Source organism: Babylonia areolata, chromosome 12, assembly GCF_041734735.1.
Source record: "Babylonia areolata isolate BAREFJ2019XMU chromosome 12, ASM4173473v1, whole genome shotgun sequence".
Taxonomy (NCBI): Eukaryota; Metazoa; Mollusca; class Gastropoda; order Neogastropoda; family Buccinidae; genus Babylonia; species Babylonia areolata.
The window spans coordinates 28,613,043-28,625,542 of record NC_134887.1 but is presented as its reverse complement, the minus strand read 5'-3'; the positions used below and the strand labels follow the sequence as shown (position 1 = coordinate 28,625,542).

Below are 12,500 nucleotides of genomic sequence, written 5' to 3'. Positions count from 1 at the left end.
GCCAGCATACCGCGGCTGGCGGGGACCCTACATCAGCGGTCGAAACAAAGAGAAAGAAAAGAAAAAAACAAGGATCGTTCCTCTCACCATTGGTGCTTGGAACATAAGGACTCTCCTGGACAGAGATAACGCGGACAGACCCCAAAGGAGAACAGCACTAGTTGCATCCGAACTCGCCAGATACAACATCGACATCGCAGCCTTGAGTGAGACTCGGCTTGCAGGCGAAGGCGAGCTCTGTGAACGGGGATCTGGTTACACCTTCTTCTGGAGTGGACGAGGAAGCGAAGAGCGACGTGAGGCTGGCGTTGGTTTTGCAGTAAAAACAGCACTTGTCAGCAAGCTAGCTGGAATCCCAAAGGGAGTCAACGATAGGCTTATGACCATGAAACTCCCACTGGCATCTGGCCAGAAGCACCTCACCATTGTCAGTGCCTACGCCCCAACCATGACCAACCCGGATGAAGTGAAGGCGAAGTTCTACGAGGACCTTCACTCTGTCATTGCTGCCATCCCTAAAGCAGACAAGCTCATCATTCTTGGGGACTTCAATGCTAGAGTTGGCTCTGACTACATCTCCTGGGATGGAGTGATTGGAAAGCACGGTGTGGGCCACTGCAACCCAAATGGATTGCTTTTGCTTCAGACCTGTGCAGAGCACGAACTGCTGATAACCAACACAGTTTTCTGCCTCCCTACCCGTAACAGGACGTCATGGATGCACCCTCGCTCAAAGCATTGGCATCTCATCGATTATGTCATCGTCAGGAAAAGGGATAGGCAAGATGTACGTGTAACAAAGACCATGTGCGGCGCCGAGTGTTGGACAGACCATCGCCTTGTAGTCTCGAAGCTGAATATTCGAATCCAACCCAAGAGACGCCCCCAAGGCCAGAAGGCTCCAAAACGGTTCAACATCGCTAAGCTGAAAAGCATCACCATCAAACAGTCCTTTGTGGAGCTGCTGGAAGATCGTCTGGAATCCGCCTCTCTGGACAACCAGAATGTGGAGTCTGACTGGAGGACCCTGCGTGAGCTGATCTATAGTACAGCTTCAGAGACCCTGGGACCCATGACCAGAAAGCACAAAGACTGGTTTGATGAAAACTGTGATGAAATCAAGCAGCTTCTGGATGAGAAACGCCGTCTGCATCAAGCCCACCTGAGCAACCCAAAGTCCACATCAAAAAAGGATGCATACAATGACATCCGCAGGACTGTTCAGCAAAAGTTACGCCAGATGCAGGATAAGTGGCTGAGTGACAAAGCTGATGAGATCCAGGGATATGCTGACAGGCACGATATGAAGAGGTTCTATGATGCCTTAAAAGAAGTCTACGGCCCCACATCCTCAGGATCATCCCCCCTCCTCAGTGCAGATGGGAATACCTTGATCACCGAGAAGGAGAACATTCTCGAACGATGGGCTGAGCACTTCAACAGTGTCTTAAATCGCCCTTCCTCCATAAATGATGAAGCCATAGACCGTCTCCCACAAGTCCCCACCAACGAAGCACTGGACGATCCGCCAACACTTCTTGAGACCCAGAAAGCAATCCGTCTGCTATCCAGTGGCAAAGCACCTGGCTCAGACTCCATACCAGCAGAGGTCTACAAGGATGGAGGCACTGTGCTGACTGAGAAGCTTCATCAGCTGTACTCACTCATGTGGAAAGAAGAGACGATCCCCCAGGATTTCAAAGATGCATCTATCATTCACTTGTACAAGCGAAAGGGGAACCGGCAAGCCTGTGATAACCATCGGGGCATTTCCTTGCTCTCCATCGCAGGCAAGATACTTGCCAGGATCCTACTTAACCGCCTCACAGCACACCTTGACCAAGGTCATTTGCCTGAGAGCCAATGTGGATTCCGGAAAGAGCGCGGAACCACTGACATGGTGTTTGCTGCAAGGAAGCTGCAAGAGAAATGTCAGGAGCAAAATGCTGATCTGTTCTCCACCTATATCGACCTCACTAAGGCCTTCGACACCGTGAGTAGAGAGGGACTGTGGAAGATCATGGCCAAGTACGGATGCCCTCGGAAATTTATTTCCTTGGTCAGCCAATTCCATGAAGGCATGCAGGCTCGAGTCCAGGACAATGGTGAAACATCTGCTCCTTTTGCTGTCACAAATGGTGTCAAGCAAGGCTGCGTCCTGGCTCCAACGCTGTTCAGCCTCATGTTCTCTGCAATGCTTACTGATGCCTTCAGAGATGGCGATGTTGGAATCGGCCTAAAGTACCGAACAGATGGCAAGCTGTTTAACCTCAGAAGGCTTCAAGCAAAAACGAAGGTCATGACAGACATCATCAGAGACTTTTTGTTTGCTGATGATTGTGCCCTCAACGCTGGATCTGAAGCTGACATGCAACTCAGCGTCGACAAGTTTGCCACTGCCAGCAGGAACTTCGGCCTTACCATCAGCACGAGGAAAACTGAAGTTCTCCATCAGCCAGCCCCAGGGAAACCCTACGTTGAGCCCAACATCACAGTCAACGGTCAGAGACTCAGTGCGGTGGAGCGGTTCACATACCTTGGCAGCACACTGTCACGAAATGTGACAATCGACGATGAAGTGAACGTCAGGATTGCAAGAGCAAGCGCAGCTTTTGGTAGACTCAATGCAAATGTCTGGAACAGAAGAGGCATTAGTCTTGAGACCAAGCTAAAGGTCTACAGAGCAGTAGTTCTCCCCACACTACTGTACGCCTGCGAAACTTGGACAGTGTACCAACGACATGCCAAGAAGCTGAACCACTTCCACACAACATGCCTCAGGAAGCTACTGAACATCAAGTGGCAAGACAAGACCCCTGACACAGAGGTGCTCGCAAAAGCCACCCTTCCCAGCATCTTCACCATCCTGATGCAGTCCCAGCTTCGCTGGGCTGGACACGTGGCGCGCATGCCAGACCATCGGCTGCCCAAAAGGCTCTTCTATGGTGAGCTGCAACAAGGGAAGAGATCACACGGAGGTCAGAAGAAGCGCTTCAGAGATACTCTGAAAGTCTCTCTGAAAGCGTTTGATATCAACCCTGACTCCTGGGAGGAATCTGCAGTGGACCGTGACAAATGGCGCGCTGCTGTGCACAAAGGCGCCAGGTTGTGCGAGGCCAACAGGACTGCTGCAGCTGTTCAGAAGAGGCAGGCCAGAAAGTCACGGGCAAACAAGCTCCCTGACAATGATATGCCTGTCTTTGTCTGCCCCAACTGTCAGCGGACATTTCGTGCGCAGATTGGACTATTCAGCCATCTGCGCACTCACAGATAGATTCATGAGCATCCTTCCCCCCACCCCACCACCACCCTCCCCCCATCCCCCATCCCCCATCTGGATGACAACGATGGTCATCATCGATCTCGATGGACACACCACCACCATTGTTATTGTATCCTCCACACCCCAAAAGGGGCAAAAGGATTAAATCTCTTTGAATCTTTGAATATTCTCCCCTGTTCCAGTTCTCAGTTGGGTCTTCGCCTTCTTCGCCCTGGAGGACGCCCGCCTGGTCTTCCAGCACCTCTTCGCCTGCACCACCGCCATCCAGGGCGTAGTCATCTTCATCATGTACCCGGCCCGGGATCCTGACGTGCGGGCCTTCCTCCTGCAGTCCTTCGGCGTGCGGGGCGGCTTCCCGACCCAGCAGCAACAACAGCAGATTATGATCCCGCTTCATAGGCCAGAAACGTCCCCGAATTCTGAGCTGGAGATGTCCCCGACTTCTGGGCTAGATATGTCCCCGACTTCTGAGCAAGAGATGTCCCCGACTTCTGAGCAAGAGATGTCCCCGACTTCTGAGCTGGAGATGCCGTCAGGCTCTGAATGTGAGGAGCAGACGGCATCCACTGGGGACACCAGTTTTGCCCCTTCCTCTCACTGACAACCGGACTGACCGCACAGATCACCATGCAGTGTTACTCGCTCCATAGTGCAGGCGGGGGCAACGGAGAGGCGGGCATTTTTTTATAATTAAAAGATAGGCCCTGATTGTTTGGAATGAGATATTTCCATTGCTTTTTGTGTTAGTGCGCTAAACTAGCTGCTGCTAAAATCGCCAGCCTCATATTGCAGACGATACCACTGTCTTCAGATGGAAGTGAGAGGGTTTTTGAAGTACTTTGCTCCAATATCAGGTTTAAAAATGAACTTAAACAAAAATCCAAGTGATCAAGAGTTAAAAAAAAAAAAGCCTCATGTTGAATATGTCTGGAATCCACTAGTCTTTGAGATGTAAAAGACATTGTGACTCTGATTTATCAGAATGGGTCAGAGGATATCCAGAAATTACTCCAGTCATGGTCGAAACAATAACTTACACCTTTAGGATGAACGAAAAATATCTGTAATAAAATCACTGGCTTTTTCAAAGATTGTACACCTGCTAACAAATATACCAGATTCGCCACATTGCTCCTTGATTGAGTTGAATAAAAGCATCAAAAACTTTTTGGGGGATGGTGTCTTTAACATTATTGTGAAGACACGGCTGGACTCTGCAAAGCCAGAGGCAACATGAAACAGGTCTTTAACATTATTGTGAAGACATGGCTGGACTCTGCAAAGCCAGAGGTAACATGAAACAGGTCTTTAACATTATTGTGAAGACATGGCTGGATTCTGCAAAGCCAGAGGTAACAGGAAACAGGTCTTTAACATTATTGTGAAGACATGGCTAGATTCTGCAAAGCCAGAGGTAACATGAAACAGGTCTTTAACCTGCGAACCCATTGCACAAAAACCTCCAGCACCAGAAGAAAGTTCTACGTCTTCATAGACTTCACGAAGGCCTTTAACAGAGTCTGATAGAAGGCCTCTGGGTCACACTGAAAATGATATCGGGCAAAAGCTTACCAACACCATCTAGCAACTATACTCCAAAGCAACCAGTGTGGTGCTCATACAAAGTGCAACTGGGGAGTGGTTCCAAATTTCGATTGGTGTCCTTTAAGGCAACGTTCTGAGACAGGAACACTCACAGCAGATTTGGAAGAAGAATCCAAGACATGGAACTGAGGTGTTATTGCAAGATACAAAACGTCAGATACACTGACCATACATGTATCACAAACAAACAAATGTGTCAGACAATCAAGCAGCTTCTTCTTCTTCTTCTTCTGCGTTCCCCGTGATCATGGTCTCAGACTTGCAGTCCTATGCTTGATGAGATCTTCTTTGGTGCCCCAGAGCTTTTCTGCCAGTGTGGCTCCATAGGGCCACTGCTGCGTCCGTGCATCTTCATACAGGGGGCAGGACTGCAGGATGTGCTCCGGGGTTTGTGGGCTTGTCTTACACGGGCAGTCAGGAGTGTGTGACAGCTTTATTCGGTACATGTGGTCTCGCAGGCGGCAGTGCCTCGTGCGTAGTCGGAATATGAATGTCTGCTGGAATCGCTGCAGGTGAGGATCTGGGCATCAGGTGGATGGCTATGTTGTTGCTGGAATAGGTTTTTGAATTTTCGTTCGACCAGAGTTTTTGCCTCCCTGTATGAGACTGGCTGGTTTGTCTGCTCCAGTCTGCTGCCAGACTTGGCCAGTCTGTCCGCCTCCTCGTTTCCTGCCAGACCACAGTGGGCAGGGATCCAATGGACAGCGACGTGTGTGTGTAGCGAGAGATCGCCAGCAGGCGCTGTGTGTCTCTTTCCAACTGCTCACTGGCTGACTGCAATTTTTGGATGGCTGATCTGCAGTCTGTCAGAAAGACGACGTGTTCAGGCGGGTGTTGGTCTGCTTTGATCAGTCTGGCAGCTTCTCTCAGAGCAGTAAGTTAGGCCCGGTAGTTTGACGAGCGTCCACCCGCAGGCAGAGAGTGTGTGGAGGTGTGGCCATCTGGGTGACTGATGTAGATTCCACTTCCCCCATTCTTAATGGCTGCATCAGCAGATCCGTCAGTGTAGATGCGAGTCCACACTGAGGCGTTGTACTTTGCGTGCAGCATCTCCAGCGTGAGGGTCTTCAGCATGTAGTCTGGCTGGTCTCCCTTGCTGGTCACTCCTGGCACGTCTGTAGCGTAGAACACGCCGTCCTGCTGAAGATTCCATTCTTCGGCATCCTGGAGAGGCTCTCGTTCTTCAGGGGTGCTGGGGAGGATGTCGCTGTGGGTTCTCAGCAGTTTTTTTGCCAGGTGCTCTTCAGTCTATTTTTGGTTAGTTCTTGCAACTGTTGGTGGGCTGGGTGTGAGGGAAGTCTTTGGAGTTTTTCCTGCTGTATGAGAACTTTCTCTTCTCGTCTGGTATCCAGGGGAGCGAGTCCTGTGGTTGCTTCAAGGGTGATGATGGGACTGGTTTTCAGTCCCCCAGTGTCCAAGACATGGAACTGAGGTGTTATTGCAAGATACAAAACGTCAGATACACTGACCATACATGTGTCACAAACGAACAAATGTGTCAGACAATCAAGCAGCACATTGGATCATATGAAGAACAGCTGATAGCAGCTGAGAAAAGAAAACTGTGATGGTATGTCCAAAACAAGATCTAACGGTCTTGTTAACCCTTTCACCGCCAGTCAATTTAGAGTACAAAATTCCCTTGTGTTATAAACACAGAAAAGACAGTGGCTAACAATAGTTAGGGATTACCCCTGCGATGTATAGAAAATATGGCTTATCCTACCACTGAATATTATGAGCAGTAGGTTCATGGATGACAGACCAATGAAAGGTCACCTTTCAGTGACATGGGTCCCCTCTACCACGCCTGTGCATAAATGCGAGCTTGGCGGTGAACGGGTTAACTCTCTCCATACGAACGGCGAAAGAGACGACGTTAACAGCGTTTCACCCCAATAACCACCATCAAAATATTACCAGCGGAAGGCTCTTACACTGAAGAGGTGAATGTTGACAACGAATACCACAATTCTGACGACGGAAGCTAAAGGTTGGGTCATTCAGACACCCACTGGACATCCGAGGAGTCTGTGTAGAGGAGAAGAGAGGACTGACCGTACTGAGTGAGTTAAAACATCCTCCAAGGAACTGTTCAAGGAGGGATATGCATGGGAAGACAGAAAAGACAAAAACGTTGCGCCGACAAACTGCAGAACGGACGGGAAAAAATGCAGAGATCCAGGCTTTGACATACAACTGACAGACCAGGAGAATTATGACGAACATGTTTGTGTGATGCACTGACTGTTCACAGAAGAAGAAGAAGAAGGAGGAGAAGAAGGACGAGGAGGAGGAGGAATAGATAAATATCATAACTCTCACATATATCGTTGTACAAATTAACTGTCACGTGTAACGGGCACACGGAAGAAGGAAGAACACAGAGGGTAACACTAAGAAAACCTGGAGAGGGGAGTTGAACTACCTTCAAATTTGTGTGTGCCGGTCCCAGAGGTTATGTCCCAAGATTTATTACTTTTAGATTTGACTCCATTTATAACACTGATAATAAGGGCGTTGAAGCGGAATGTTTACGACTGTGCATTGTTTGAAGCTGAAAGGGCCTGTCACATGACGTTCTTCCTTGTTGACTCACACACACACACACACACACACACACACACACAGAGAGAGAGAGAGAGAGAGAGAGAGAGCAGGACACACACACAAACACACACACATACACACACACACACACAGCAGAACACACACACAGCAGAACACACACACACACACACACACACACACACACACAGGTGTATGGCTGTATAGAATAACACGTATCTTGGCAACAACAGTGACGCAGAAAGGTGACAGCAGGCTGTTGTCAGATGACAGGGTTGTGCTCATTCAGCCAGCTACCACAAATACCACTGTCAAAAAACAGGCAGGTTTGTATTACAGTGCACAGTGCCGTGTGCACCTGGCGTGTCTCTGTCTTCGCTATGTTCCACCTGTTTGCACCTTACATGTCTGTGCCTTTCGTCTGTACACCTGTCATCAAAACGTAACTTAATGTAACCTTCGGCACATCCACATCACTCCAGACAACAGGTAAGAGCCAGCAGTGTGCTGGTCAGACTGACAATACTTTGAGTGTTGTCCTCAACACAGTGTGATTCACATGTGTATGTCTGTCAGAACCTGTTTGTGTGAACCTGTAATGATAGGGCGTGGCACAGTTTGGGGTTTGATTTTATCGTGATATTGATACATCAGTGCTCGTGTGTTTATGAGTAACTATAACATTGATCATAGTAATTCGTTTTAAGGATTGGACATCAGCATGTGGGTCTCCGGGCTGTCTCTGTCACTGCAACCAGCGTGTAGGAGCTGGGCTTTGTCATTGTCTTTGTTCATCCAGTTCACTGATGAGGGAGGAAGGTTTGTCATACACATACAAAACAACACGTTACCGTGTGTGTGTGTGTGTGTGTGTGTGTGTGTGTGTGTGTGTGTGTTTCCGTGCGTGCGTCCATATACGAGCCTACCGAACCTATCCGTGTGATCGTGTATGTGAATCTTTGACCTCGGAAAAAGAACAGACAAATTAACCAGTCCATAAGTCTGTTGATTCAGATTCATAAATGCTTTGGTTCGTTTTTACCTCAGTGTATCTCTTTGATATAACTAACATATCTAACGAGTGAGGAGTGATCGATAAAAACGAAAGACAGGAAGAGAAGAACAGTGGGGGATGGGGGAGGGGGCACGGGTCAAGAAAGAGGTAATGAAATGATGTAATCAGTATTTTACTGTAGTGTTGGAGTTTCTATCATGCAAACCATCGTATACAAACAAACCATTAAAACAAATGCATTTGAAAGAAAGTTGTGTTATGCTAGAATTTTGAAGAGCTACTGACGGTGAAATGTGTAACATGTGCCAACATTAAAATAACTGAAAGGGCATAGCTCAAAGTGTACGCACTGATACAGTTTTCAACCTGTGAATACGTCTTGGAGTGTGTGTGTGTGTGTGTGTGTGTGTGTGTGTGTGTGTGCGTGTGCATGCGTGCGTGTGTGCTTATTCGCGCATGCGTGTGCGCGCGTTCGTGTGTTCGTATGTGCACACTCGAGCTCGCGCGCCTATGGTACCGAGGTAAATATTGCTTTCAAATCCACAGGGAATAATTTGGGGATTTGGTGTCCCCCTCTCCCACCCACCCCTTCACCACCACCTTTCTCCCCCCTCACCTCATAAACCCCCTCCCCCAACCCCACTATTAATTAAGTGTTTGAGTTCTGATCCAGTGTTCGCCGGTGATCAGGGTTCGAGGCGCCGTTTCGGCACGGTGCTGTGTCCTTGGGAAAGGCAGATAACTTCGCCTTTCCTCACACCACCCAGGTGTGGGTGGGTACCTGTTTTCGGTCAGGCAATGTTGAAGGAGAGGAGGGGGCCCTGGATTCCTGTATCCAGCTCTAGACACAGTGGATATGAATTCACTGCCTTCCTGTATCCTGCCCTAGACACAGTGGATATGAATTCACTGCCTTCTTGTATCCAGCCCTAGACACAGTGGATGTGAATTCACTGCCTTCCTGTATCCTGCCCTAGACACAGTGGATATGAATTCACTGCCTTCTTGTATCCAGCCCCAGACACAGTGGATATGAATTCACTTCCTTCCTGTGTCCAGCCCTAGACACAGTGGATATGAATTCACTGCCTTCCTGTATCCAGCCCTAGACACAGTGGATATGAATTCACTGCCCCGATGGCCTGAAAAAAGGCTATGAGACCTTTAACCTTTCAACCTTAACCCATTCCCCGCGTGTAATTCCATTCCTTCCTTCCCACAACAAAAACGTTCCTCAGGACACTTTACAAGGAGTTGTAATGTTCACCAATGGAAAGTCCAGTCACGATAAAAGTTCCTCTGTATATTTCGGGATCATTCAAAGGCTTCAACTTCTGTCACCCCCCAGCCCTCTCTACCCTGTGATAATCCAGTGATACCTGCTCTGCACTGCCAACACTGTCTGTCCCTGATCAGTGGTGAGGTTCCTTCACCTCCCTCATCACCAACTCCATCATTACCACCTCCTCCCCATTACGACCTCCCCCATTACCACCTCCCTCATTACCACCTTCCCTATTATCATTTCTCATTACCACCTCCCCCATTAACACCTCTCTCATTACCACCACCTCCCAATTACCACCTTCCTCATTACCACCTCCCTCATTACCACCTTGCCTATTATCATCTCTCATTACCACCTCCCCCATTAACACCTCTTTTATTACCACTCCCTCCCAATTACCACCCCCCTCATTACCACTTCCCTCATTACCACCCCCTCCCCATTACGACCTCCCCCATTACCACCTCCCCCATTTCCACCTCCCACATTACCACCTGCCCCAGTACCATCTCCACCTCCCACATTACCACCTGCCCCATTACCACCTCCACCTCCCACATTACCACCTGCCCCATTACCACCTCCACCTCCCACATTACCACCTGTCCCATTACCATCTCCACCTCCCACATTACCACCTGCCCCATTACCAGCTCCACTTCCCACATTAACACCTCACGCATTACAACCTCCCACATTCCCACCTCCCACATTACCACCTCTCCCATTGCCATCTCTCATTACCACCTCCCCCATTACCATCTCCCCCATTTCCACCCCCTCTCCACTACCATCTCCCCCATTACCACCTCCAACGTTACCATCTTCCGCATTACCACCTCTCCCATTACCATCTCATTACGTCCTCATACATTACCATCTTCCCCATTACAACCTCCCCCATTACCATCTCCCTATTTACCACGCCGCAATTACCATCCCTCATTACCATCTCTCTCATTACCACCTCCTCCATTACCACCACACCCCATTACCACATCCCACATTACCACCTTCCCTATTATCATCTTCCCCATTACCACCCCCTCTCCATTACCATCTCCCACATTACCACCCCCCTCATTATCACCTTCCCCATTACCATCTCCCCTATTACCATATTCCCTATTACCACCCCTCTCCATTACTATCTCAACACATTACCACGTCCTCCATTACCACCACCCCATTACCACCCCCATTACCACCTCCCTCATTACCACCTCTCCCATTACCACCACCCCATTACCACCCCCATTACCACCTCCCCATTACCACCTCCATTACCACCTCCCTCATTACCACCTCCTCCATTACCACCTCCCTCATTATCACCTCCCTCATTACCACCTTCCCAATAACCACCTCCCCCATTACCCAAATTACCATGTCCCCCCCACTACCACCTCCTCCATTGCCACCTTAATTACCAACCCCCATTACCACCACCCCTATTACCACCTCCCTCATTACAACCTCCCTCATTACCACCTCCTTCATTTCCGCTCCCACCCCTCCCATTACCACCATCCCCTATTACAACCTCCCTCATTACAGCCTCCCTCATTACCACCACCTCCATTATCACCTCCCTCATTATCACCTCCCCCATTATAACCAGCCTCATTACCACCTCCTTAATTACCGCCCCACCCCTCCCATTAACACCACCCCGTATTACAACCTCCCCAGTTACCACTTCCCTCATTGCAACCTCCCTCATTACCACCTCCCCAATTACCACCTCACCCATTACCAAAATTACCACCTCACCCATTACCAAAATTACCACCTCCCCAATTACCACCTCACCCATTACCAAAATTACCACCTCCCCCATTACCACCTCCCCCATTACCACCTCCCAAATCATGCTGTCACCATCAACCATAGTCAGTTTAACTCTAACATGTAAACTGGTGTACATAGCAAGCTTTATATGGCCCTTAAGACCACATATGATTGTGTCCTTGTGTGTATATTTGATAAGTGTATTTATTCTGATTTTTCGATTGTCCACAGGTTGTTAAACTGGGTTGTCTGCTAAACCCTCAGTTATTTTCGTTTTTCATTAATGAACTTGCTGTTGAACTATCAAAAAACGGGCAGGCATGAAATTCAGATGATTCCAGGGGCAGTAGAACTGTTTTTGATGTTATTTTCAGATGATATTGTGCTTTTGTCTGATACAGCCTTTGGGTTGCAGAATCAACTAACTGTTTTAAAGCAAGAAGCGGACAGATTGCGGCTAACTGTCAATCTTGAAAAGACTAACGGTATATTTTTTTGGAAATGGGGGCCACCTTTCAGCACATGAAAAATGGTTTTATGGAGATAACGAATAACTGTGACGAATTCCTATAAGTATTTGGGGATGTTATTTACCACGAAATTGAGTCTGTCGTCTGCTTGAGCTGAAACAAGCAACAAAGGGAAAAAGGGACAATAAAAATTCTCAAATCTTTTCGGAAGCTACATTCCATCGATATGAATCTTTTCTGGAAAACTGTTTGACACACAAGTTGAACTGTTTTTGGCTTATGCAGCAGAAATTTTGGGACTTTTGATTAACAATCAACTTGAAAAGGTGCACACATTTGCTATTAAACGTTTTCTTGGCGTTCCACTACACTAATCAAACACAGCATTATATTCGGAAACCGGTAGATATCCACCGTATGTTAAGACTTTCGTAAAATGTGTGAAATATTGGATTAAGTTGACAAGGCTACCAGCTTCCA

The 12,500-nt window shown here is 48.3% G+C and overlaps 2 protein-coding genes across 3 annotated transcripts in view; both read left to right on the top strand.

Annotated features, from left to right (window-relative positions):
* LOC143287880 (uncharacterized) overlaps positions 1–4,450 on the top strand; it is a 31,134-nt gene extending 26,684 nt beyond the window's left edge. Inside the window, exon 13 of the mRNA XM_076596120.1 lies at positions 3,466–4,450. Within this exon, the coding sequence (XP_076452235.1) occupies positions 3,466–3,884 (419 nt within the window). The 3' untranslated portion in view covers positions 3,885–4,450. The remainder of the gene's footprint in view (positions 1–3,465) is intronic.
* A 2,786-nt stretch (positions 4,451–7,236) lies between these two features.
* LOC143288500 (uncharacterized) overlaps positions 7,237–12,500 on the top strand; it is an 18,970-nt gene continuing 13,706 nt past the window's right edge. Inside the window, exon 1 of one of the 2 annotated variants that reach the window (XM_076597073.1) lies at positions 7,237–7,345. The gene's annotated coding sequence lies outside the window, so the exon portion shown is untranslated. Of the gene's footprint in view, positions 7,346–7,808; positions 7,946–12,500 lie in introns of those variants that run through there. The other variant, XM_076597072.1, reaches the window with a different exon arrangement.